Source organism: Aspergillus aculeatinus (assembly GCF_003184765.1).
Source record: "Aspergillus aculeatinus CBS 121060 unplaced genomic scaffold BO66scaffold_19, whole genome shotgun sequence".
Taxonomy (NCBI): Eukaryota; Fungi; Ascomycota; class Eurotiomycetes; order Eurotiales; family Aspergillaceae; genus Aspergillus; species Aspergillus aculeatinus.
In genome coordinates this window covers 40,519-67,261 of record NW_020291488.1, presented here as the reverse complement: position 1 = coordinate 67,261, position 26,743 = coordinate 40,519, and the positions used below count along the sequence as shown (strand labels likewise).

The 26,743-nt window shown below is 51.7% G+C and overlaps 6 protein-coding genes across 6 annotated transcripts; 1 reads left to right on the top strand and 5 right to left on the bottom strand.

Moving 5' to 3' along the window:
* Positions 1-149: 149 nt before the first annotated feature.
* BO66DRAFT_410761 (Sec7 domain protein) lies at positions 150-4,567 on the top strand (the record flags this gene model as incomplete). Its single annotated transcript, XM_025649259.1, has 2 exons — positions 150-2,652; positions 2,712-4,567. The coding sequence occupies 2 exons, from the start codon at positions 150-152 to the stop codon at positions 4,565-4,567; spliced, it is 4,359 nt and encodes a 1,452-aa protein (XP_025504824.1).
* A 5,886-nt stretch (positions 4,568-10,453) lies between these two features.
* On the bottom strand, positions 10,454-11,634 carry BO66DRAFT_419868 (nicotinate-nucleotide diphosphorylase (carboxylating); the record flags this gene model as incomplete). The annotated part of the gene is made up of 3 exons (XM_025649843.1): positions 10,454-11,207; positions 11,353-11,408; positions 11,479-11,634. 3 exons carry the CDS (start codon positions 11,632-11,634, stop codon positions 10,454-10,456), a joined length of 966 nt encoding a protein of 321 aa, XP_025504823.1.
* Positions 11,635-14,039: 2,405 nt separating this feature from the next.
* On the bottom strand, positions 14,040-15,103 carry BO66DRAFT_321022 (aldose 1-epimerase; the record flags this gene model as incomplete). The annotated part of the gene is made up of 2 exons (XM_025643696.1): positions 14,040-14,538; positions 14,604-15,103. The coding sequence occupies 2 exons, from the start codon at positions 15,101-15,103 to the stop codon at positions 14,040-14,042; spliced, it is 999 nt and encodes a 332-aa protein (XP_025504822.1).
* Positions 15,104-18,522: 3,419 nt separating this feature from the next.
* On the bottom strand, positions 18,523-20,014 carry BO66DRAFT_61664 (Zn(II)2Cys6 transcription factor domain-containing protein). The gene is made up of 3 exons (XM_025653449.1): positions 19,608-20,014; positions 19,451-19,548; positions 18,523-19,371 (listed from the first exon to the last, which is right to left on the bottom strand). The coding sequence occupies exons 1-3, from the start codon at positions 19,713-19,715 to the stop codon at positions 18,669-18,671; spliced, it is 909 nt and encodes a 302-aa protein (XP_025504821.1). The 5' UTR covers positions 19,716-20,014; the 3' UTR covers positions 18,523-18,668.
* A 1,354-nt stretch (positions 20,015-21,368) lies between these two features.
* On the bottom strand, positions 21,369-21,789 carry BO66DRAFT_61646 (uncharacterized protein). The gene has a single exon (XM_025653448.1). It carries the CDS (start codon positions 21,681-21,683, stop codon positions 21,432-21,434), a length of 252 nt encoding a protein of 83 aa, XP_025504820.1. The 5' UTR covers positions 21,684-21,789; the 3' UTR covers positions 21,369-21,431.
* A 1,467-nt stretch (positions 21,790-23,256) lies between these two features.
* Positions 23,257-24,620, bottom strand: BO66DRAFT_347931 (putative RAS small monomeric GTPase; the record flags this gene model as incomplete). Its single annotated transcript, XM_025644637.1, has 5 exons — positions 23,257-23,720; positions 23,773-24,207; positions 24,282-24,298; positions 24,356-24,404; positions 24,566-24,620. 5 exons carry the CDS (start codon positions 24,618-24,620, stop codon positions 23,395-23,397), a joined length of 882 nt encoding a protein of 293 aa, XP_025504819.1. The 3' UTR covers positions 23,257-23,394.
* Between the last annotated feature and the right edge of the window lie 2,123 nt (positions 24,621-26,743).

Below are 26,743 nucleotides of genomic sequence, written 5' to 3'. Positions count from 1 at the left end.
TGCTCTTTTTGATCTCGTGTCTTCTGTTTTCCCTTCCACTTTACGTTCTTTCTAGGCCCCGTCGCTCGCTTCGCATTAATGCCACGAACCCCGGCCATTCGCAGAAGTCCTCTCCGATGAACAGAACCTCTCGTTTCGATAGTCGCACAATGCCTCCGCAGCACGCAAGCAGTTCACCCCCTCAAACCCCTCCGTTCGAACCAAGCGATCGCATAGCCGCGAGAAGGGGAATCCACCCACGACCGTCCGTACGGGAGACCTTTCTGGACGACTTCAATCCAGCTGATAATGCCAACGACAGCAATGAATCGGGCGACGAGCGCGACCCACATGACTTGTCGCTATCGCCGAAACATGCAGCCCGCACCTCAATTGTGGATAACATGCTCTTGTCGTTGGATCAGTTTGCTTCGGGCTCTCTGCTGGATGATTATCGCTTGTTCAATTCGGTGTTTGAGACTGACTTGTGCGGCAACGGTTCGCCAGAGTCGATCGCGCAACGCCGCTATCGAGGCCACACTTTCTCTTCCTCCGTGTCCTCGGAGGTAGAATGCACGTACGATGAGAGCACTGGCCGTTATGCAACACAACCGGCGAGAAGCCGTCGAAGCAACAGCAGCTCGAACTATCATGCCAGCCTACGAAGATACGGCAGCACTCGCAGTCGCGAAGGAACCGGCTCCCGTGGTCAGCTGTACGATTATAGGACCAATTCGAACATTGCGTCCCCAGCGAATGTCCGGGCGTCTCGGAATGGAAATCGAGGCAGTTCCTCGCCCCCCACGGATCTTACTTCAATGCAAATGGGACGACTGGACGCGGCCGGCGAGAGGCGTTCTGCGAGCTTAGACTTCGGCACAAGACAGCCATTCATCTCCTTTCCGGATCTTGTCTTTGACTTGGACCCCTCGTCGTATGGAGGGCTTGATGCAGCGCCGACTCCAAGCGTCCCTGGTGGACCAAGTAAATTCCACTCGTCTCCGCAGGCTGAATATGCAGGCACCTCTAACCCCCAGCAGTCAAGGACGACACCCGGGTCATCGCGCCGGAACAGCGTCAAATCGCCGCGGTTGAACAACAGTCGAAAGGCTCGACCGGAAAATCTGGGCACGGCGACGATTCGGAGTCATCATCCAGATCTGGCCAACCTCGGGGAGAGCGGACTTGAACCTCCGCCGACGATCCCTGCATCGCTCGACCCGCCCGCGCCGAGCCCAACCATTTCCTTCAACAAGCCGATCTTCCCCGCGCCACCCGACCCCGCTCCAGCAGCCAAGGAACGGCCAGGGTTCTTCCGGCGTGTGTTTGGCTCCTCAAAGGTGTCGACCGCCATTTCAAGCGAGTACCACCCTTCCGACCACGTCTTCGCCCAAGAAAACGACCACAAGAATCCCAGCGGATTTGGGCCGAACGCCAAGAGTTGGAGACAGCCACTGAAGAATAGTGCAGCAGGAATCAACCCGCACCGTGAAGGAGGAACGCACCAGGTGGTGACCAAGAAGTCTTCCTTCTTCCGTCGGCGCAAGAAGTCTGTTGCTGAAAGTGCTCCTCCCCCCATTTTCTTTCCCCCGGAGCTCAGCGGCCATCTCCGCGTACTGGAACCGGCCAAACCGGAGGCTATCTCGGTTAGCAGTATAGGGAGAGGGATGAACCCTTCTTCCACTGCAGACCCCGGCAGTAGACCCTTGGACCGGCGCCCAGCCGCGGAGGCCCAAAACCTGGGAGGTTCGCCGACGCAAAATCTGAGAGGGAGTTTAGTCACAGCAACCCAGAGTCCTTCAAAGGCCAAATACAGCCTTTACCCGACGGTTCCACCGAGCAGCGCCCCGGAGGCATCATCACTCGGCCTCACCAGCAGTGGAGATGAGGCGTCGACCATCGTCAGGTCGGGTGGCTTGGATCCGAGTCACCCTGCCGATCAGCAGCAAGAACCGGAGCATCCATGGCGTGGAAAGGGAGTGGACTCGAACAGTAAGGACGTAGATAACGGTTCTGGTGCTAGTACTCTTCAAACAAAGCTGAAACCTGAGGAGTTACCCGGCTCCTCGCTTTCGCCTGTGGTTGAAAGCATCTCTCAGACAGGTGGCGTCCCTGAAGAGAACCTTGATAATATCGCTCTTCAGAATCCACCGAAGTTGAAAGAAGCCCACGAATCCTTCCCTTCAGATGTGTGCAGGGATAATGAAATGGGGAGGAATACGTCTGCCGCTGCGGCTGGCTTGAATGACTCCCCACGGGTTTCGACTTCGGAAGTGTCGAACTACTATACGGCTTCAGAAGCTCCCACCGCATTGTCAATTGAGCCAAAACGCATAGATCCCCTCAGAGAGGAGTCTCATATTCCAGATGGTCCCGTTGGTGACGAACCAACAGATTCCGACCGGGAGCAAGCGAGGATGTTGTTCGAAGGTCAGGAGCAAGTGGTCGGGAACGAGCCTGCCGCCGCCTGGCTTGGGGATCCCGACCGTGCTTCGATACGCAACGCATACATGGAACTTTTCGACTGGTCCAACCTCAACATCCTGGCAGCCCTGCGAAGTCTTTGTACTCGGCTGGTGTTGAAGGGTGAGACTCAACAAGTGGATAGAGTCTTGGATGCTTTTTCCACAAGGTGGTGTGCGTGTAACCCGCGCCATAGCTTCAAAGCTGCAGGTAGGTTCAGCCCCATTCCGCAATTGAGCGCCATGCTTGGACTAATGGTATCGCTCTAGATGTTGTGCACACAATCTGTTACTCGCTCCTCCTGTTGAACACTGACCTACATCTTGCCGACATCGAGCAGAAGATGACCAAGACTCAATTTGTTCGGAATACGATGCCCACTATCCATCGCGTGGCTGCCGAAGCCGCCCCTGACGAAAGTCTCAATGGTAAATCGAGAGTCTCGACACAAGATCCGATGTCACCCACCGACGATCATGACCGGCGTTTTGTGAGCATGGATAGGCCGCTGAATCAACCGGCAAAACTAGTCAATCGATTGTCTCGGACTGATCTATCTGCGAAGATTACAACTGATCCTGATAACGAGACTGGCCCGCTTGTCAACACGCATTTCATTGGGTCGATGAGGGTATGGGAACAACAGGTCGAGGCTGTTCTCCGGGACTTTTATTCCTCGATCCAGAAACAGAAGCTTCCTCTTCACGGCGCGTCAACAGAGAAAGAAGGGCCGCGGTCTTCAGCCAACAACTTGCTTGGCCCTTATACTAGTGGGCTCCGCCGAAGTCCCAGCACCGTGAGCAGAAGTGGCTCTGACATCTATCCTCGTGGTCGCTCTGCAGATTCCCGCTATGGAACTGCGCGGTGGTCATCCAAACCTCGTTCGCGAGCGAGGCTATATCCTCCGTCTACCATGGGATCTAGTAGGACCAGCTTGGACGATCAGGCATCGCTCTGGAGTCCTTCCGCATCAAGTACTTGGAGTAAGTACTCCTCCGGAAAGTTGACTTCGGCATCAGTGGATTCATTTGGGTCAGACTTTCCGCGCGGGGACTATCAACAGTCGATAGGCTTCGCCAACGCCTTGAGTCAAGCCATTATCCGTGAAGATTCGGCCCATTCAATCACAAGCATCGAGGATGCTGAGAGGGATACCCCGCTTTTGGAGGACGAAACTCTCCAACTTGCCGGCGCCCCTTGGGCCAAGGAAGGCAGTCTGAAGCATAAACACCACCTGGACTCAGTTGATAAAAGGGCGAAGGATCGCAATTGGAACGAGTGCTTTGCGGTCATTCAGCAGGGCTGGATGCGTCTTTTCTCTTTCAATGCCTCGGTCAAAGGCGCCCGGCAGAAGCCTAAACAGCGTCACCCTGGGGGTGTCGTGGTGGGAGGCGGAAACTGGACTGAGAACGCAGAAGAGACATGGAAATTTCTCCTCCGTCAGACCATTGCCAGTGCTCTCCCACCTCCCGGCTACTCCAAATCTCGTCCCCATGTTTGGGCTCTAAGCCTCCCAACCGGTGCTGTACATCTTTTCCAGGTGGGAACCCCGGAGATTGTGCGCGAATTTGTATCGAGTGCCAACTATTGGAGCGCCAGACTATCAAAGGAACCCTTGATCGGTGGGATCAGTAATATCGAGTACGGCTGGAGTGATGCCGTCATCAACAGCGCTCTCATCACGGCCGAGAGCAGTCGGACGCCACCGTCCTCATCCGGGGCTCGACCCAGCATCCAAAGTTCGATCCGGAGCTCGATCGATCAACAGGGCGTTCGACCTCGGTTACCAGCCGATCGGGTCCTCATTAGCGACTGGGCCCCTCCCCAGCAAAGCATGGTGGCCTCGGCCCTTCCCGAGGCCGATCAATTGAAAGCTTTGCAGGCGTATGTCAAGAATGTTGAAGACGAGCTCCAGCGGCACAATGAACTCCGCTCTGCCATGATCCTAGCGTTTTCACCTCGCCACCCCAATGCTTCTAAGGCGTTGGCCAATTGGGAGCGAAAGTCTTCATACCTCTTGCGTGAAATAGTGAAATTTCGCACATATATCGATTCGTTGTCGGGCGCACTGGAACAGAAGAATAGGATCTATGCAGCCCGCGAAGAGACTGCGGCAGAGGAGTGATTGGGGCTTCCTGTTCTTTTTTTTTTTTTTTTTTTTTTTTTTTTTTTTTTTTTTTTTTTTTTTTTTTTTGGCTCTTTTTGCTTGTGACCCCCAAGCTCATGTTTTTCATTATACCCTTATTTCCTTGCAGTTGCTTAGTCGTCATGCATTCCAGTCGCTTTGGAAGCCGTGTTCTTTTACACTCTTAATCTCCTCATCTGCCTTCATTCTTTTACCTTCATTAGAAATGTTTTCTTATCGCTGCTGTCCAATTTCGTTTCCCCCACCCCCCCTTTTTCTCTCATGCTGGTGGTTTTACCTAGTTGCTTAGAATCAAATCGGTAGATCTACCCCTCAGCTGCTCAGGGTATTGTAAATGTACAGTACATACAGTATCTGCCACTGGGCATGATATACCACCTTCCCTGTTGCTACCGCGGTTGCTGCCGCGGTTGCTGGACCCGGCGTTGGCAGCCTAAGGTGTCAATTCACCACCTAAACAGTAAATACAACACATAAAGTTAACACATCCCGTCGTGACCGACGACGCATCATCTGGTCCCAACCTACACTTTCCAACTGCTCCGCGCCTAGCCAACCTCCCCTTTCCTCGCTCCTGTTCCTACTGGGACTGCTTCACTCCTATGTACCTTAAAATATCAGCTCTCTACAACTTATCACGAACCTCTATGCGATCACATCCACCGATCTGAAAGTTCCAAGTCCTCCCCCCCCATCCAAAAGCGTGGGGGAATCTGCCCTCAGAACACCATGGATACCATCGGCTTAGGCGGCGAAGCTGACCGCATTGGCACTGACACTGACAAAGCACCATCTAATATAATCAGTCGACCCAACCCTGCGACTGATACATCTTCCGCGCGACAGCAAGAACCCGATGATACAAACCTTTCTCTGCCCCCTTTGCCCGATAATGACGACAGTAGCCTACTCCTGTCGAGCGAGGATGGCGATCACGATCGTGCCGAGGATCAGACCTTTCTCCAGGAAAATGAAATGCGGAAACGACTGATGGACATGGAGTCAAGTTTTTTACCTGACCCTTCGACCATTCAAGCCACAGCAACAAATCGAACCGTCGGTGCTGATGATACATCCATGGTTGAGGCGCATCGCGGCAGTGGCCCTGGTCCTTCCGGTCCGGAAAATTCTCAGCTATCCTTTCTGGTACCGGATGAGTCAAATGTTGACATTACATCGGTCGGCGACGAGGTTCCGATTCCGCAAACCCCTAGCCCGCGTCCTAGCCCGCGTCCGGAAGAGGCTGACGATGAAGGCATGGACGCCACATCCGCGGCTTCATCCGAGCAGCACGCCGACAATATTACGACCCAAATTGAGGGTACATACTCGTCGCCATCGGCGGCGGCAGCTATTAGGACAGCCAACAGGAATCCGACCGCCTCCCCGGAAGATCCTCGAGATGCCAACCAAATCTCTATAGGCGTCATTCAAAGAGAGCACTTCTCCACACCCGAGCCCAACCAGTTGCTGCAGTCCATAGAGCAGAACTCTCGCAGCGAGCCGCGCAACTTATCACCTGGGCCGTCGAGGTTCTTCCAAGAGAACAGCGGCGGGAACGCAGAAGCGATCTCGCGCGCAAGCAGTCGCAGAAGTAGTAGGCCAAAGTATCTGGCCAGCCGCCAGTCGGCACATCGGCTTTCATACTCATCGGTAACAAGCACCGGCACAGAGATAACAAATAGCGATGCGACATTGGGTGCTGATTATGCCCTTCAATCGGGCGGTGCAGCACCTGGCATGACGAGTAGCATCCAAGCCGGACAGCGCAACACCCTAGCCCGATCGGTGAGCTTGGGTAGCATGGCTTCAGGCATTTCAGGTTACAGCGATGATAACGTCTTTGACCGTAAAGGACCCAGTGGAACTATAGAAGGGGGTCTCCACACTCTCAACGAGGAAGACGGGCCCTCAAGGTCGCGCCCAGGATCATCTTCCCAACACCATCACACCCATCAGCCCGGAAATCATGTATCTGAGCAATCAAGTGCCCAGGAAGCTGCAGAGCCAATAACACCGAAGGCTAAACACCGCAATAACAGCTTCCCCACGGATACAGCTATCGCCGAACGCATCAAAGATGTTCAGATCCCAAGCACATTCGTCAAGCAATTTAGGGAGGATTATGGCAGCCGTGCACTGTCCCCAGACAAACGTACAAGCACCACTCCCGGCTTTACAAAGAGTGGTCGTACCATGACCCTCAAGGAGCAAAGTAGTACCATCGACCGTCTCTCGAAAGAGAATTTTGATCTGAAGATGAGAATCCACTTTTTGAATGAAGCCTTGAACCGGCGCTCTGAGGAAGGTATCAAAGAGATGATTTCCGAGAATGTCGAGCTGAAATCAGATAAGTTGAAATTACAGAAAGACAGCCAGAACCTGAAGCGGAAAGTCCGTGAGCTTGAAAAACAGCTAAAGGATCAGCAATCAGACAAAGAATCTATGGTTAATCACGACCCTGACGGCTCCGAAGATGAAGACCGAGATGCAGCACAGGACGAAGAGATACTATTCCTGAGGGAACGAATAGAAACCTATGAGCTAGAGATTGAGAGGTTCAGGTCAGAAAGTATCGTGCGTGAGAGCGAGAAGAGAAGACTTGCTGAGATGGTGAAATCACTCAGCGATGGAAGGAGTGAGGGAAGGCCCATGGGATCAGACGTGGGAGCAAGGGAAGAGAGGGTCAGTCCATGTTCACCTTGCGAGCAGCTTCTTCGAGGTCAACCCTACTGACGTTTCGAACTCCAGGATATGTGGAAGGACATGCTCGAGGCCGAGGCCGCAGCACGTGAACAAGCCGAGGAGGAGAATAAGAGATTACGAGAAGAGGCCTTGCGCCTGAGGACCGAGACGCTGAGCTTCCCACTGACCTCCGCGCGGCCTGGGCAGCGGGATTGGGTTGGATCGGTGGCCTCATACTCAGCCGCTTCTGAAAGAGATTTCGTTCGAAATGCTAATACTGGGAGTTCCTCCAGTTCCACACTAGTCATGGAATTGGAGCTCCTGAAACAGGAGAATGCAGAGTTAAGGAAGGAAGTGAGCGCGCAAACCTCGATGCTTACATCTCGGAATCGGGAAAAAGAGCGTCTATACCAGGAGATTGAAGAACTAAAATTAGGCCAGCGCCGCGACGGTAGTCGATCAGTGGCGGGCGATAGTATCTTCGATCGCTCGGCATCCCGAGCTTATGGTAGGCCTTCGTCCCGTGCTAGTGATGGGACAAGTCAATCTCCAGGCGACGAAGCAGAGCGAGAAGACCTAGAAGTACGGATTGGGGAATTGCGTGACCAGGTCTCGGCCCTAAAACTCGATAACCAGGCTGTTCGTGAGCAAGCTGAGGAGTACCTTCGAGAACTGGAAGCTGTTGACAAGGCTTACCAAGCAGACGTAGATCAAGCAGATGAAGAAATCGAGACTCTGACTCAGGAGCGCGATCAGGCCTTACAGGAACGTGACCAGGCCTTGCAGTTGGCCGAGGAACGCAACGAAGCTTTCCAACATCTGAGGTCCGAAGCCCAAGAGGAGATAGACACTGTTGGGGAAGAACTAGATCAGAAGGTGGAAGAGTGTCAACAATTGAACGAGGAGCTCAGGGTTCAAGATGAAAACCTAAGAGCTTTGCAGGCCGAAATGCGTTCGGCAAGTGAAGGTATCATTCGGCTGGAGGAGGATGCGCAGAACAACTTGCAGCGGTACAAGGCTGTTCAGCAGGAACTGGAAGATTGCAACCGTGAGATGGAATCGCTTGGGAAGAGTCTGTACGAGTCAAACACCAAGGTTCAGCGACTAACGGTTCAAATCGAGTCGAGTCAAAACGAGATTGCGTTCCTAAGGGAAGAGCAGGACGGCGATAAGATCAGAATTGGAGACCTCGAGTCAGAGCTCAAGACATACAGGCTGGCACTTCAGAGTGAAAAGGACAAAACTAAGGAGCTAGAAGAGCGTCTGGCTGAGGAGCGACACCAACGGGAAGTTGTGGGCAACAAGGAGAAACAAGAAGTCCAGCGCATTATCAATGAGCTCAATCGTGAAGCGTCTACAGCTAAGGAAGAGGCGCGCAAGCTGAGGAAAAGCCTCTCAGCACAGGAGATCGACACGAATACGTGGAGAGAGCGGCTGATGGACTTGGAGAACAACCTGCGTCAAACACTGGGCGATCTGACCGGCAGTCGCTCTAGCCTCATTTCCAACATCATGAAACTGCAGAAGGAACTCGAATCGACTGCCCTAGAACTTGAGAGTACGCGCTCCAAGCTCGAGGAGAAGGAGTCGTTGTTGCGGAACCGGGACGCGCTACTGGAGAGCCATGGTCTGGAGTCACGTAAATTGGCCGAGCTTCTTGATCGTGAACGCCAGGCTCGCCGCGCCGACAAGCAGTCATTCGATCAGGCCCTCAAATCACATCACCAGGCGTCTCGGACCATCACGCAGAACAACTCGCGCATTTCAGACCTGGAAAATGCACGGAATCAAGATCGAAAGCGCTTCACGACTATTGAACAACAGTTCAAGGACCAGCTAAGCGAGAGGAACGCCATGCTCTTAGCGATTTGGAAGCGTCTGTCCTCGATGTGCGGGCCGGATTGGGCCCACTCCAACAGCCTGATCAATGGCAATCTGCCTAGCCAGGAAGTCATCGGGAATATCCTATTTTGGCCCGGCTTCAGCCGCAACCTTCTGCTTGCTGTCAAAACCCTGGAGAACGTGGTTCTGGGGTTCAAGGCTCGTATCAAGGGCGTTGAGCGCGATTTAGCCAAACAGTATCAGTCGTTAGAACACGCTTTCAGCCTGCGAGTCAAGAAACTGGATCGTCTGGAAGAATCGATGATGAACATGCGCGCGCAGCAACACAACCGCAGCCTGTCCGGAGTATCTCCGGAAATCGCTAAGCTCCGTGGAGAAAACCGGCTCCTGAAGGCCGAGCTTAATCTGCTACAGTCTCATTCGCGCAGTCGGGGATCGACGTTGGCCGAGGCCACAGACGGTGCCCTCGTACACGGCTCGCGCCCCCATCCGCTCGCGGCCGACCCCGCCAATAGTGAGAGGTGGATCCAGCGGCTGCGTGAACTGGAGAAGAGACTCAAAGCCGAACGGGAAGCTCGGATCTTGGACCGCAGCGGGGCGCGGAAGCGTCTTGAGGAGCGGGACGCAGAGAACCAGCGACTGCGCGCTCAGCTGGAGAGACGGCGTCTACATCACGACGTGTCGACTAGGACATCGTCGCTCGACGGCGATGGCAGCACCCATATACGCGTGCCAGCTCAACGGCGGCTCGATAGTTCTGATCCCGGCACGAGTGACGGGTACGAGCGCCATCGCGACGACGAGCCGAGTTCGAGTGGGGAGGAGGGCATCTATGTTGATATCGAGGTGTAGGCTTGCTTGCTGCCGGCCGTCCTTTTCCAGTTTCCCGCATCCCCTTCCTTTCTTGAATAATTATCCACTGTTATCTTGTTTATTATTCCCCCCTTGCAAATGTTCTGCTCATTCACCCCAGCCTGTTGATAGCGATGTTGTATATTGTTCCGGTCCTCTCTGCGTGTGTGTACCAGATACCCTCTCTCTCTCTTGATTTTGGATTTTATTCCTTTGTTGGCGCATGGTTTAGACACGTGGAGCTCTGTTTCTTATGAAGCAAAGTTGAACCAGAGAAGGTGGCTGGCAGAAAGTGAAGAGGGGGACGTGATTGAGAGATATCTGAATGATTGCAGGTGCAAGAAGTCTGGCCCGTAAGAACAAAAGACAATCGAGACATAAATCATTAGTCCCAGTCTACAAAAATATACAGTACAACGTAGCATCGTAAGATCCTAACCTCCCCATTCCCGGCGGCGCAACACTCGGGCACCGACCGCAACCAACTTACCGCAAAGAGACCTTCAAAGAGAAGTCCACGATGCCGGTACCCTGATGAATCGAGCTAGTGGACAAGATGTCGACGTCGGGACAAGCATACAGCGCGGCATTCTCCTCCGTCAACCCGCCACTGACCTCAATCAAGAACTTCCGCTTACCCGCCCAATCCGACTTGAGCTGCCTCGCAGCCTCGCGCACACCCTGTGGCGTGAAATTGTCCAGCATAATCACGTCCGCCCCGGCGGCGATCGCAGCATTCGCCTCCTCGAGATCCCTCACCTCGACCTCCACCTTGGTCGCGAAGCCCCCGACGGCCTTGGCGGCGTCGACGGCGCGCGGAATAGCGGCCGCAATCGACGAGGCTCCGCCGTCCTCCACCCCGCCGTCCGCCGCGGCCCGATTGTTGGCACAGGCCCAGACGTGATTATCCTTCAGCATCGTCATGGCGCTCAGGTCATGGCGGTGGGGGTCGGCGCCGCCCACCAGGATGCCGTACTTCTCGACGACGCGGAAGCCCGGGGTGGTCTTGCGGGTGCCGGCCAGGGTGCCGGTCCAGCCCTGGGCGCGGACGGCGGCGACCAAGGCGGCGGACTTGGTGGCAATGCCGGAGCAGCGGGCGAGAATGTTCAGGGCGACGCGCTCGCCGAGGAGGATCTTGCGGATAGGACCGCGGACGGTGGCGCAGTGGGTCTTGATAAGGTCGGTGGTGGATGCTGATGAGGTGGTGGTGAGGGAGCCTTCGGGAAGATGCCACTCTACTCTGTTGCATTTGGTTCAATTTTTGGGGTGATCATTAGTGGGGTCTTGTCGATTATGGTTGTGTCTTGTGGAGTTGGGTGAAATGGGGGCTTCGTCGGTTTGGGGGGGAGGAGAGAGAGGAGGAGGAGGTATAGGGTTTGACGTACGTGCATCCAAGTTGCGCAAAGACTTCATTGAAGAACGGAACACCTGCAATGATACCCTAAACCAGGAGCGTAAGTCAATTGACAAGAAACAAGAAGGGGAAGGAGGAGGGGGAGTTGACAACATACTTTGCTCTTGCCTAGTAGACGGGCCTCGCCCTCGGATTCCCCGACGACGAAGCCGCCATAGTCGAAGCTGGGACAGTCCTCTTCCAACCAAGCGCTGATGAGGCGTTTGTAGTTCCCGGGAAGGAGATGACTGAGATCACCGTATTTGGCAGCCATTGGTGTCTAAGTAGGTTGAGTATGTAGTGGATGGTATTGTCGATGAGGGAAAGGTGGACGAAGAAGCAGAAGATGCAGGAGGAAGGAAGTTGTCGTTGGTGTCAACGAACCCCCCACGCGGGGCAAGCAATTTCCTCGGGTGCTTCCGGGGAAGGAGCGAGGGTGGAGGGGTAGGAGGATGAGTCATGGCTTATATAATCAATCTGATGCTCAACTAACTTAGTCAGTTAATGTACTGTACTCCGTACTCATGCTCATGTACGAATACAATACTCCGTCCTTGGAGATCAATATTCCCAAAACGTGTAAGGGGATGACAGTATACGAATCAAATTCACAGTTAGTACTATCTCAAGATGTTCTACCTCTACTCTCGTACGCGTGCCTAACTTCGAATACGAACACGAGGTTGCTACGTCGACCCGTGGATCCTTCCTTGCACCGAGCTCCCATGGAAAAGAAGGGGCTTTGACGCCCATCGGATTAGTGATACAAGAGCTCAATGCTCTGTCAACTCATGAGTGAGTTGACAAGTGTCAAATCTCACTTGTCTACGCTGCATAGGAGCTGTGAACAGTTGCTGACGTCAAGAGCCACTCGTTAACGTAGTCAAAATCGACTTCCCATTGCTATTTCTTAGGCAGCAAGATTGTGTTGAAATAAAAAGAAAAGAAAAAAGACAGTGAATAAGAAAAGCACGGGTCGATGGGCTGTCTCGTCCTTAAGGAATCCTTGGATCCGCAATTGTAATCAGATGTAAATAATCCTTTTCTTACACCAACTTAGCTTTTTGCAAGTAGCCACATACATCACGATATATCGAAAGGATGAGCTCACACTTGAGACCACGGAAAATAAATTATGCTGCTCGCTTGTTGTACAGTGCATAACTTCTGGCTGGCTGGAGTCAGGGATCAGCACCACGCTTATATGGGGTAAACTAGGTTCAGTTTGTTGTCAATAATAGATGCCAGATTCCTCAGGTCGCGGGCGGATGGAGCTGTGGGTTGTGCAAGTGCATACATACTATGGGGTTATGCATTGTGGTCAGGCCGTAATGACTTGGCCAGTGGTGTGTAGTTAGAGCAGCGAAGTTTGCTTTGTACAGTACATAACTGGTATAACGTGGGAAATGCGCACTTCAGCTTAAGTAAGGCTGATCCACACGCCAAGCTTTTGCCCGGGACTGGATTGTTTCCGTCTCCCGCTCTTTCGGCCTCCGAAGAAAAGTTACTGCACTGTCCGTACAGTACGGAGTACAGACAGTACAGTCCAGTCCCCTCGATCATCCGTATTTCCGGAAGCACTTGCGGTTTTTTTTTTGCATTCGAGATGCAATTACAAATACCAATGTCCTTACCACAGTGACAGGTCTCTTCACATATTTGTACAGTATCGTATTGTAAGGTAATAGATGATTTCTTTGCTGCGACGAGCCTGTACATACTTGTATCAAAATCGCTATGAACATGAGAATAGAATAATCTCAAGTCACCCTACCTTGTATTCACTGAGTGTATACATGATGCTCGACCCAGCACCATGGCATGGCGCATGCAAGAAAAAGTCGAAGAAGCAGACCTCTCTGCCATCAACCGTCAAACATCCATCCTCTCACCTCCCGCCTAGCTAATCATTGCTTCTAGCGAGATTCCAGAATATCTTGGCGCCTCGATTGAGCGATTTTTTCTCTTTGTCCCATGATCCATCCCATCCTATCGACAAATGTGCACCCCCCACTGGAAAAGAAAGAGCGAAAGAGCGAGACTGCGAGAGCTCCGAGGAGCCGAGAGAACCTCTCAGGGTTTCAGAAATGTCAAACAAACTTTTTCTACCACGACTTTCTTCCCGTGTTGAGTATTATTTGACGGGAGTAGGCTAACTCACAATGGTTCGACTGTAGATCATGTAGGCGTGCCATTGAAGCTAGTAATAATGTTCTTCATCCAAATGACGGAAGGTGGAAACTTGGGCCTCTCTTGAGGCCTTTTCGCCTGGTCTTTCCTTCTTCCATTGTTGCTCAGGTCTGGTGGAGTCGGGTTCCCACTACAGAGATCCATTTTTCTAGACCCACGCTGCTTCGGATACATATCACCGTGATAAAGGGTAAATCGGCACACACAAGCACCAAAAGCCAGGGATGTCGGCCAACGCAGCTTGGACAAGAAAAATTTTTTATTTCCATTGTGAGAAAGTGAGCGGAAACTGTTCCGCACTGGAGGACAAATTGCTCGTTACGTGTACAGACAGGTACTGATCGGAGTGTAAGATGCCGAGAGATTCAAGGCCCAAGTTCAAATCTACCCCCAGTCAGAGGTCAATAACGACAATCAATCAACCGATCAGTGGTCTGGCTGACCATCGAACCTAAACCCCATTCGTTCAATCGCCATTGCCGCGGCAGTTCAGCGCGGGTCTCTCCATGCCTTATAGGTGATCTTGCTGCCGTACTGAGCTCCCTTCTTCAGGACCACTGTGTGCCGCCAGGCTGGTTCGTTGATCGCGTTGACAAAGCGACTAGGCTCAATGCAAAACCCGGCAAATGGCCCGCGGCTCGGGTTCCCTTCCGTGGCCGGCACGTCGATGCCTTGTCCCGTGTAGAATTGGAAGGCAGGCTCCGTGCTATACACCTGCAGGTTAAGACGCGAGTCCGGGTGGCGGAATTCGGCCTGCAGCTGGAGGGGCTGTCCGCGTGTATCGAGTGGCACCCGGGCGATCTCGCGCTCCATAACGAAGATATCGTCAAATTGATTTTCGGGTCCGAAGGTGAACTGTTTCGTCACCTGGCTGGGATACGGTTCGATCGGGCCGCGAGGGATCCCACCCTCAAGAGGCAGGTAATCTTGTGTAGACAGTTTGGCGACAGTCCCTTCGGTGGTTGCGCCGCTCCCTAGGTTAAAATAGCTATGCTCCCGCACAAGTTGGTCAGATCAAGTGGACTTAATGGACCGCACATAGTGCCTGCATACCTGTGGTTGGTCAGGTTGATGACGGTCTCCTCGCACTCATCGCCCACCAACTCGGCCTCATATTCGATATCCAGCACGGATCGGGTGATGTTACCCTCCTTCTCCTCGCCGACCGTGTAGAAGACCTTCAGGTCCACCGTACCCGGGTACCCCGCCTCGTTGTGAAGACTCCGATAGGTATAAAGCAGGGTTTCCTTGCCATGCCGCTGCAGGACGGTTGGGCCCTCGAAGTTGCGTCGGCCCCAGCCTTGACTACCGCCATGCAGGGCATTGGGGGCATCATTCTGCTCCAGCTGATATTCACGACCATTGAGATCGCGGATGATTCCGTCCTTGATCCGATTGGCCACCCGGCCAATGTTGGCACCGAACCAGGGACTGTTGTGTTCCTCGTATAGCTTCTGGGTTGTGAATCCCTGGACTATGTTTTGACCGCCCACGTTGAATTCCTGGATGATGGCGCCCAGAGAGGTGAACTTGACGGAGGTATTGTCACCCATTTTGTGATTATTCTCCCTGGCGATCAGGTAGACTTTCGGAAGTAATTGTTACTAGTCAGGGCGAAGGTCAACTTGATAGAAAAAAAGATTGGGACACGTATAAGCTTATCAGGGTCCACGAGATGGAAGCAAGTCAGTTGAAAGGGGGGTTTCGGAAATTCACCCACAATTGTTTGTTTACCCCGCAATTGCCTGTTTTCCCCGACGCTCGACTTGGCGGGTACGTAGTAAGTACTCCCTCCGTACGGCGAGTGAGACCCTGTGGCTCAAAATTGCTCAATGGAAAGTGAGGACTCGCTGGGCCTGAGAGAACATTAGCCCCTCCTTATAATCATCTCAGATCGGATAAATAGCTCCACGAATGACGAAAGTCATTTTGCATAGAGCTAGTATTCGATAAGTGAGAAGACTTCAAAGGAGAGGGGAAATGAACAGTGAGCCCAGACATTTAGGCTAAACCACCTTGATTGGGCAATCTTCCGGGGAAACGAGTGCCCCAGGCAGAAACATCAACAGACGAGTCAACAAACCAACAAACAAACAGCAAACAAATTAACCAACGATGAGTGAGTGGCGAGCAGCTATGGAGCTTGACGAGAGCCCTTGCGGCAGTAATCATGCGGTACGGCATCAAACAAGTATATCAACCCATCCACCCATCAATCTTCTCGCTGCATACTGTACTGTACTGTACTGTACTGTATGTACTGTATGCAGTATGCAGGAGCTCAGCACGGAGAGCGGCCAAACGCCAGCCTCGGGTCGGTCATGACGGAGTGCGTGGAATTCCGTGCCGAGATCACATCCGCTGAGTCACTATGAGAGAGATGCATGCACAACTACCAAAAGTAAGTTAATGGTTACTGGTTACTCCGCGTAGGCAGTAGCCAAGTTGACTTTCCTTTGGAGGACTCGGGACTCAAGCAGATAAGCTATGCGACGCTTATTTAAGTCATAGAAATCTCACTGCATACGCTGCTTTCGAGATTCAGAGGGGCTCATTACCCTCTCTTTCCTTCCTACAGTTCGTACTGTACAAGGTGCATTTGCGGATTGCCGACTCGACATACGGTTGGCCCGTGCGGCAGCAGATATTAATCGCTCAGCCCACCTCATTCGGTCTAATGGCCTGCAAGAAGGACTGTGAGACTGGCACCTTACTCGTTGACTAAGTTACTTGTTACACACATGTCCAGGCGGTTCATCGCGAATCCACTTCTCCTAAAGCCCCGTCTTCACCCCGAAAGTTTGGGTTGTCTTGTGTTCTAGGTCGAGTCCTTCCGATTTCTTCTACTCCAGCCAGGCTGATTAATGATTCTCGGAAGCTTCCAGCGGTTCGGGGACGGGATTAGTCAGGAAAGTGGGAGTTTTTGGACACGACCCAAAGCGGTAAACTCCGACCCCATCGCGGAATCGGTGCACCACTGCCCTGCACTCGGGATGGAGCCCCTGTCGGACATATCATCGGGCCTTTCTTTGCCTTTCTGAACTTTTTTTGTGTGGGCAGTTTCCACGACTCCATTAATTATCTCACAGAATTCATTTTCAGTCGTGGAACTAGAGATCAGGAGTAGCCTGGGCCTGATTATGGTACCTGAGTGGCCCAGGGGCACTGACGACACTCAAAATCGATTGACCTCCACATTACCACATACTTACATGTAGAGACCCAGACTCGAAGATTAGAAGAGATGCCGCTTTTGCGTTCGATGAGCGCGCTTGTGCGTACATCCAAAGCTTTGTGCAAGAGGTTGCCAAGGGCCCAAGGCAGACAACTGAGAAGTCCCGAACAGGTCGTGAGCCGATCATAAGACATAAAGAGACTTCTTCACTATCTGCTGTGGATAAAAAGTAATATACTGGAAGTGTTTGCTGTCAACGCCGGTTCCAAACCCCGTTTACGCCCTGGCAGTCAGTTGGCCCGTCTACTTTGGACCAAAGCCCCAAAGGTGGTCTGCGTCCATCAAAAGGACCCAGGCATGCAACCTTGATGGTTGGAAGGTGGGTGCAGAACCTGAAGGAGTAAGGAGCAAGGAAAATGACCCAAGGGGGAAAAGGACAAAATCAGAGTCCAGAAAAAAAAAAGATGTCAGAGTCCAACAGACTAACAGCATAGTCCAATGCACATGGATCACGGCCTTTGGGATGGATTATGGAGCTGGTGAGATTGAGAAACCTCCGTAATCCGGAAGTAAAAAGTTTTCAAAACCAGGTTTTTGCAAGTATGTACACCGTACAATCGCCGGTAATGAGTGTAGTAGATTATGTATGTACGTATAGATGTATGGGTAACTTACAGTACAAACAGCTTCAGTGCTCACCAGCGGGTGGTCGGCATTGTGGATTGAGCTTTCTTTTTTTCTCTTCTGGGTCTGTCTGTGACAGTTTCGGGATCGGAGGGACGAAACACACAGGCTGGAAGATGGATGAAGCCGTCAAGCCAAGATCTCTCCCAGGAGTTCGCTTGGGCTGGGCTCCATCAAGAACCAAACTGTGTGCAGGTGTTAGCGGCTCCGTCGCATTGCTGCTGGTGGGGACTGGACCCTCTCTTTCTTGCTTTTCTCATCATGATTCAACGCTGCACCCACCAGTACAAGTACAGTCAGTACTCCTCCGTAGCTGGCGTGAGCCCCTATCTGCATCAGAACAGCAGCATCTAGATGCAACCTTCGGCTTGGCGTAGAATTAGCTAGTCTGCACCTAATGACTCGGTCATTGGTAACTACCCCGTCGAGAAAGAACGAATCAATGCCGAGTGCTGCGCTGTGCTGGGTTCATTACGTTCGGAGAGAAGCCACGGAGATAAGAACGGGCTGACATCTAATAATAATAATGACGTCCTCCACCGCCGGTTTTAGTCAGGGCGGTGTCTCAACGTCATCCGTCCAATTTCTCTACTACTGCCTGCCTCAGGCCCCAAGTTCGGTCACTTCTCGGTACCTAGTTGGTTCACCTCACAGTAATAAGATATATTCGGGCGCTTTATAGAGCACGAAATGGTAATGAGTGCAATATATCCAGTACCCGGAACTCAAACACCAGCGCAGAGAAAAGTAAAATTTTGACTCGGAGAAAAATGCAGGTGGGGAGTCAGTCCAAGAAGCCCAGCCACTGTTTTCGAAACGCCAACGCCAGCTATCACCCAAAACACCCAAGACACCATCATCACCACAAACCCATGCCAACACCCAATCCAATCCGAATCCCAAGACTCAGAAACAATATCCGCAAAAGTCCGAACAAGAAGAAAAGAAGGATGAATAACCCCCCATAAAATTCAATCCAAAGGATAGCAGTGAACTACTTCCCATGGATGAGGTGTATGAGACCAGCCGCTTGAAAGAAGAGAAAGTCACACTGTACAGCCTGCCAATCACCCTCTGCTGCGATTAAGAACGCATGTAGTCGTCGAGAAAAAAAAAGAATGGGAGTAGCACCAGGCGAGACAGTTGGAAGGACAGGTCATACATGTATACTGTACAGGCGTCACGTCACGATGGTGAAACTCCATCTCGCGCCAACAGATCGTAACTTTGGCAGGATTGCGGCATGTTCAAGGAACTCATTAGGTAGACGCGACCTCAGGCGGGTTGGCATTTAGAAATTGATTGATGTCTTCGTAATCGCTTTTCGTGTCCATATACGATGAGGTCAACATGCAACTCATGGGAATCTGACGGTTGAACATGGGCGAGGAAACCTGATCATCGAAGGACAGGTTCGTGTAGTCCGAGGCACCTATCAGATCGATATCCTCAAAAGAGCTGAAGTTGTTGCTTGGCCATTGTTGCGGAGTCTGAAGCGCCAAGGGGTTGACCACGCCTTGCATAGACATGGAAGCTGCGAACGCCGGGTTCGAGGGGGCCATCTGCGGTTCGGTCTTGATCGTGGGTCCCTGTGCCCGAGATGCGCTGAAGGTCGTCGGGGTGGGTGGCATTTGATGCGCAAAGGGATCCGAAAATCGAGTGGGAACAGTGGGTGATTGTGCGCTATCGGAGCTTCCATCTGACGAATCTTGGCGTTGCATGTGTCCGGCATTTTGCGTCCACAGCTCTTGCTGCATGGCCTCCGTGTTCTCTTCGAAGCGCTCGCCTTTTGTCTGATCCAGAGCCCCCAGTCGAGTGAGTAAGTCGTGCGTCAGCGGATGGCCGTTTGGTTCGCATTGCAACGGCTCGCCGGGCCAGCCTTCGCCTTCTGTGGCTCGTCGGTACAGCTCCTGAAGTCCATGAACAAGCCATGCTTGTTGCTGTTCGAGCATCTCAACATATCTATCGGGCGAAGAGTCAGTCATTTGTTCGAACACGACTAAATCCATAGTAAAAGCTCAATGCCAAGGAACGCGCTCACCCCTTGGGGTACACTTTATCGTGGGCCTTCTTCCGCTCGCCAAATACACAGATGGCATTGTCCGTCCTACACCGACCACATGGGTTGGCTCCGTCACACTGCACCGGGTCAGTGCATCAGGCCGAAGCTGATGCGTCGAGCCATGGCTTTAGCTTACCTTGGATTTCTTCAGTCTACACCGATCGCAGGCCTTGCAAACCCTCTTGCGGACGTTGCCGTCCGAATGTGAGTGGTCTGAAGTCGGTGACGATTGGCGCGCTGTCATTGTGTGTGTATGTGTATATAGATATATATGGGAGTGGTGTATGTATGTATAAATATATGTATGTATATGGTGATTATAGATTATTCGGCGGAGCTTGTCGAATGGCAAAGCGCAGGAAGGAGAGAAAGGTGGAAGAGGTAGGTAAAGATAGAAGAAAGAGGGGGAGAAGCAGAAGAGAGATGATGATGATAGCGGCGCCAGGGACCGGAGGTGGGGTCTTGTAGTCAAGTGAGTAGAATGTCGTTTGCTTTATCTTCTCCTCCTGTGAGAAACTGCTGCAGCGGAATGTTGTAATGATCCAAGTATCGACGGGGGAGTTGGTTAAGGTTGATCGATGATATAACGATCTTGGGGCAGGAAAGGTAAAACCGATGGAATCACTTCTATCTCAAGCTTCTCGGCCAATGTAAGGCACATGAGTCGATGGAACGCCGAGTGAATCAGTTGGATCGATCCAGAAGACTGGGTAGGGTTGCAATGACCCAGAGTCGGGAGAGTTCAGGTTGATCGGGATAGGGTTAGCTGGTATATAGTTGGTAGTATAGGATACTACCAGTATTCGAAGGAGAGAATCCGCGCGGAAGAGAATGAGCTCGGGATTAAAAGTCAAGAGAGCTAGAGGTAGAAGGGACTTTAAGAGCTCTTTTAGAATTTAAGAGTAAGAGAAGAGAGGGGGGGTGGGATGGGAGGGCAGTTATGGAAGAATTATCATTATTATATTGATTTGAAATGGTCTAGTCGCATCTCAGTAATCAAGAAAGTCGAAGGATGTTCCAGCACGGGTCATCCGTAGTTTACAGTTTCAAATTTACAGGAAGCGGCCGTAACGACCGAACCTGATGAGCCCAAAACCGCGCCCATCAATTAACTCCTTGGTGGAGATTTCCGCATCAATACAGTTAGTGATTACAACTTACATTTTATCCAGATTGAATAACCTTGCTGAATATTACCACAGAATCAGTACCTTCACGAGATAGATTGGGCTGATGGGAGCAAATTAGGCTAACATTATCTAGTCCTCCCTTCCCAATGCTTCTCTTCTTCTGCCGAATATTTGGGTCATTCGATCTAGCTGCGCCTCTGAGGAGGAGTGTCGCTGAACTGTAAGGCCGAGTATCCGTGGGATGTAACTGCAATGAATCGTGCATTCATACAATCATACGTTGATACAGTCATACATACCTATACTATTGATACGTCACTCGTGGGTATTCTTACCTGATACGAATCACGGATAACGGAACGGGAGCTGAGCAAGAGAAAACCCGCGGCAGAGAGGCTGATTACCTGAATCGGTGTGTCGCGGGCCTAGCCTCGGACCCCGGGGTTGAAAAATCCCTTTTTGGGGGGGGGTGAGGAAAGTTCAGGTCAGTTGAGGTTGAGTAGTTACTTCATCCCGAATCCAGTACTGTACATGATCACTACACTACGCTACACTGGTTCCATCTTCCGTCCCGCCGGGAGGTCTCATCATCCACTGCAAATGAAGTCAATCGATACCGTTCTGGTGGATCAATTGGAAAATCATTGATTGCACTGGAAGCCGTATATCCGATGGTTGTACTATGCGGATCCGGAAATAGGTGACAGTAGCAAATGGGTGTTTAGTGTCTAGCATAGTCTAGATGTAGAAGTTTTCTCTAGGAAAGTTCTCGGCGTGATTGAGGCCAGGCCCAGGAAACAATCTTGCTTGTCTGTGAACGTGGGTGGCTGTCACCATGACAGTAACTCAAGGCAATCGAGGCAATCGACAGGAATCATTATTATTACCGCAAAGAGATGAATGAATGAGAATGACATCTCGCTCTTGCATAAGCTCGGCATTACGGCACAACAACCGTTCTTAGTGCAGAGCCCACCTGGGCAGTTCTCGGCAAAGTCATGCCGAACAAGAGCAAGAAACCGGGAGCTTCGACAATACTGGCTGGCTGCCAAGATCAGCGATCTGAAATCACTCATCTCCATTCAAGAATCGAATAATCATTTTCACTAACAAGTAAGAAAAATAACTGCATACTGTACACTGTACACTGTACACTGTACCTACAAGGCTCGGTTGAAGTGTGGCCCTGATTAACTATCCTCCGGAAAGGCTTAACCCAGCAGCCTGCTTTCTGTTCCAATCGGCATAGTACTGTATTTGAGTAAACTACCACATATTGCCACCAGCTACAGTACTACCAAGTTACCGGGAGAAGAGGAACAAGAACAGTATCAAATCTATCGAATCTATCGATAAGCTTTGATGATTTCAGACTGTCGTTTGCTGATCGGCGTTTTGTTCTGCCATTTCCTTTCCAGTCCGATCGGTTCGCTTTCTTTCTCCGAGGAGAGGGGGAGGGGGGAAGGAGAGAAAATGCTCCAGTTGAGCTCCTCCCCCAGCTACCACCCATGAAATGAATGAGCCCATCCAGTCAATGACGTTAGCATGCCTTAGTTGAGTCGATATCAGGTCACCCACGCTGGATTGACCCTGCCACTCGCGCCCCAATTGGCTTTCACCCCCTCAGAGTATCCATATCTTGGTACAATCAAGGTTGCTTGGTGTTCGCAGCTGTGCGAAGAAAGCAAAGGAAAATACTCGTAAAATGCGAATCTGAGATAGTGTCGGAAATTGACTTTCGTGGTTACGCCACTATTGATGCCTCGTTGATTGTACACTATAGTCGTAGTTAGGACTATGTACTCAGCAATAATACTACTATAGATTAACTTTTCCCAGCCTGGCAATCATCCAAGGACCTTGGTCAAACCCCTCCCTTTCTCCCTGCCCCGCCTCATCTTTTCTACCTTTATGCTTCTCCTCGATTCTTCCCGCGTCTTGTTGATCATCTTCCCTAGTTTTACCCGGTCCATGCCTCAAGCTCTCTAGAACGGGCAAGTTCGACATGGTACAGTTGCGATCTTCCATTGATCATTTCCCCGGGAGTTCCGCACCACGAGGGATCGACAGACCGGGGAACGGGTGATGGCTCGAATCGCCGACGAACTACTCGGTACTATGTAAAGAAATTAAATGTACCGTACCCTCAACGCAAGGTCTCCCCTGCCTGCAGTCACGCAATGAGAATTATAAATATTATAAATTGACCCGGTTTTACCTGCGAGGTCTAGAACCAGCCCCATGCAGCGTGGGTGCTTCAAACCATAGCGTCATCCCGCGTTCCTTTTCCGACGGGTCCCACTCACTCAATTCCCCTCCATGGAAGGAGAGAGACGGACGTGTTCTACGATGAAGAGACCTTAGGGAAGCGAACATGCCCGTACGGGATGCCGTATCTCAGCCGGATAAGCGTATGCACAAACACTGGCTGCTCTGGCTGATATGTCATCACAGGCCGGCGATAAGATATGACTTCTGTTCGGTTTCACAATCTGGACTCGCCCATGACCTCATGCTGCCAGGGTGTTTGCCAATCCACCGCAGTCATGCTGCCACAATTATTCGATGAACCGCATGTTGTTCATCTCATCATGAACTAAGAAGAAACCTTATTATCTAAATCAGTGACGGTGGGAGAAGGTCCTCGAAGGGCTGGAACAATTTGTATTCTTCAATCAACAGCTTTTGTGGTATCAACGTGTGAGACAGGAGGGTATGTAAACATAAGACACGCATTGGAACGCAAACCGGGAATGCAGACCCCGGGACCCGCACAGCCCGGCCAGACCAGAATCAAAAGCACCACACTCGTCGCCAGGTTCTGGCTGCCGGACAATTTTGCTGCTTCTCTCGATGTGATGGCGTGGGAGGATCGGACTTGCCATAACGATACCTGTCAGCCTGTTGTTGACGGACTCGTTTCCTTTCCCGGAGCCAACTAAAGCCTCGCTGCCGGGGTGCTACGTGCTTAGAGGGCAGTTCCACGGAGGGCGAATGGACGATCGTGCTAGCCGTGGAGTTCAATTCTGGAACCCAGCCGCTGCCATGAGCCGGCTCTGGGATCAAGGCCGCCGGTTGGTAAAAGGCCTGGCGCGCCTCGACCACTCGGCGGATTAACACTGATGAGATGTTAGCATTTGGACGTCTAGATCGAGTGGAACGAGTGCTTGCAGGAAAATGTCTCCTCTATATTGACCATCTCACGAGCGCTGGTTTCCATAAAGCCGCACCCATGCCTGCGGGCATACTCCAAGCCCTGAGGAGCCCCGATCACTCGATTCTCTTTCAAATCGCACTTATTACCAGCTACGATCTTGACGGGCGGCGGCATGCCCGCCCGAAGACCCGCCGCACTGTCTCCCAGTTCTTGTCGCAGGCGGTGATTCTGTTCGGCTCGCTGTTCAGTCTCGATCTCAATCATAGCCATGAAGTAATCGAGGGCGTGCAAGCTGTGTTTATTGGTAATATCATAGACCAGCAAGAAAGCATCTGATTTCAGGTTGGATGCCGTCCATAGTCCGCGGTATTCCTCCTGGCCCGCCGTATCGGTGATAGACAAGAAGTAAGGCACTCCATCCACGACGCGCGTGACGGAATAGGAATCCTCTGCAGTTGCCCTTGCATGTTAGTGACCGCTCAAGTGATTGTCGGAAATGGTGCGGTGGGGGAGAGAGCGTTACCGATTGTAGGATCGTACCTGGCGCCGCGCAGCGGATTAGTTTTATGTTGTGCAAGCCGACGACCGGACACTTACTCATGAGTCCACTGGCCGCGCACTAGTCTGAGAGTGATTGAAGACTTGCCTACAGTACGACCAGCCCCGATTAGTGATGCGAACGCGCATTGAATTGTATTGTGTTTATGGGGAGAACCATGCGCATGTGAAACGGGGCAGCGCAAGAGCTACCTCCGCATTTTATCGCCCCATCCACCTCTGCATAGTCTGTGATTCGATGGCACGTACCGCATCCACCATCTCCACAGATCGTGATGGAGATTTTCTCCGGAGAGTCCGGCATTGGTATCACTAGAAAAGAAATCGGGCGGTGGGGGGGGGGGGGGGGGTAGGCGAAGTAGGAAGTTTTGAGAAATGATAGTAAGCTCGTACAATCAACTGTGAGCAAGCGGGATGATATGGTGACGACTGACGAGATTGCGAAGCCATGGAAGAAAATTGGAGGAGGGAGAAAGGAGATATAAAATAAGTGATCGACCGACTCAGTGGGCCGAGTGAAACGTTCAGCAGGAACCCAGGCACAGGATCAAGATCCGGTCGGGTCGGGGTGGGTTGGATCCTTGAACCAGGCCAGGCCAGGCACAGGCACAGGCACAAGAGGGATCAACCAGGAATGCAATCGACTACTTTTTACACAGTTCAATCAAACAGCAAACTAGTGCTGGGTTTTACTAGTGAAATGATTTGCTTCCACGAGGAAGGAGGGGGGAGGGGGGGATCAAGGCGAGGGTAGTCAAGGTACATGAATATCCCTTCATAATGGGCATGGAATGGAGGATGCGAGTAGAGGGAGTAAAGGGGGTCGGGAAGGAACAACAGGAAGGATAATAATACTTGTAGATGGAGTAGTTAGTTAGATGGCATTATGAAGGAATCTGGTAGGGAGTAAGTAACTAGGCCCCTAGGGAGTAGTCCCCCCTTGGGTAACTACTAGCAATGCCGCAGTGATTGATTGATAAGGAGGGAAGTGAGTGAATGAGTGAGTGAGCGAGTGACGCAACAAAGAAACAATGGGATTGATGATTATATGACAATTGAATGGTGACGGATCTCATGATGGGACAGGGCCTGTTGATCTTATTTACTTTGACAGAGTACTCCGTAGGACTTGGTACTTGGTACTTTTTGTCTGGATGATGCATCGTCATCGGGTTGGGTTTGGTTGGGGCTTATCTTACTCCGGACTTAGCCTGTCAAAAATGTCAATGCGAGTGTGCTTGCAGTTCGTACTTCGTAGTGTCATTCGAAGGGGAAATCCGTCCGTGTCCACCTGCAGCACTACCAACCAGTCCGTAATTGATTGCACAGAAGATAACTACTAGGTACTCCGGAGTAGACGCTTGCCTCTCCCCCTCCGGAGGGTGAGGTGGATGCATCAGAATTGATACATCAACTGTTGAGGTTAACTTATGTCCAGTGGAGGAGGGTCCATCCACCAGTTGCCTCCCACCGCCTTCCTTCCCATCCAGCAGCAGCTGCGTGTGCGAACCCGACTTTCCCACTTCGGTCTCGTGTTTCTCTCTCTCCCCACCTCTCACCTCTCACCTCCTTCCCCTCTTGTCTTCCTCGCCTGCAGCCTCAATCTTCGCCGCTTCTTCACTCACAACTGAAAAAGAAAAAGAAAGAAAAAAAAGTCCCAGCCACTGCTCACTCAAATTGGAGAGGGGCACATCAACGACTATTTCATTGTGGGCATCGTCATGCGAGATGTCGACTAGGCTGCCAGTCAACGTCGACAATATTTCTTTTTTGCCCCTCCTCTTTCCCGACTCAATCTTAGCGCAGACGCTCGCCCTGTGCCTCGTTTACCAATAATAATATAGATCATTTCGCGTTCTCTCGCTCGGGGTCTCTTGTCTCCCTCTCTTCTCTCGAGAGAGAAACCCGCGAGGGCTGGCGGTCGACTTCTTATATTAAAGGCTCCCCAAAAAAAGAACATGGGTTGACCACTCACCGTGTCTCCTACCTTGTCTCCCCCGGTCCATTAGTATTAGTATTATTTTGATTATTTGATTATTTTGATTCTCGATTCTCGATTCTCGATTCCTCTGCTTCTTCTTCTTCTTCTTCTTCTTCTTCTTCCCTTTCCTCCCCCACTCTTGTCTCTCTCTTCTCGACCTCACCTAGTCCTTTCTCCTCTTTTCTCTTCTTCTTCGCCCTCTCCTCCTCCCGTCCTCCTCTCTCTTTCTGCACAGTCCATCTATCTCTATACTACCTGACCTTGTCTTACATGGGGTCTTTTTGAGTCCGGACCGACCTTGTTTGTCCTTTCCTGCGCAGTGCCGCGGCTTCGATGCGACTTCCCCATTGGCCTGCCGCCTGATCTCGAATCGATCGGACGTGGTCCGTCGACCGCTTGAGTCGGCCTGACCCTCCCTCAGGCTCCTTACCACCGCCAACCCCCCC

What these genes read in the sequence shown, in the direction of transcription:
- BO66DRAFT_61664 (XM_025653449.1), bottom strand. Translation starts at nt 19,715, where the DNA reads ATGACAGCGCGCCAATCGTCACCGACTTCAGACCACTCACATTCGGAC. An exon ending in GTAGACTGAAGAAATCCAAG is followed by an intron (nt 19,549 to 19,607) that starts GTAAGCTAAAGC and finishes GACCCGGTGCAG; the next exon opens with TGTGACGGAGCCAACCCATG. An exon ending in GATAAAGTGTACCCCAAGGG is followed by an intron (nt 19,372 to 19,450) that starts GTGAGCGCGTTC and finishes TTCGCCCGATAG; the next exon opens with ATATGTTGAGATGCTCGAAC.
- BO66DRAFT_61646 (XM_025653448.1), bottom strand. Translation starts at nt 21,683, where the DNA reads ATGGAGATGAGTGATTTCAGATCGCTGATCTTGGCAGCCAGCCAGTAT.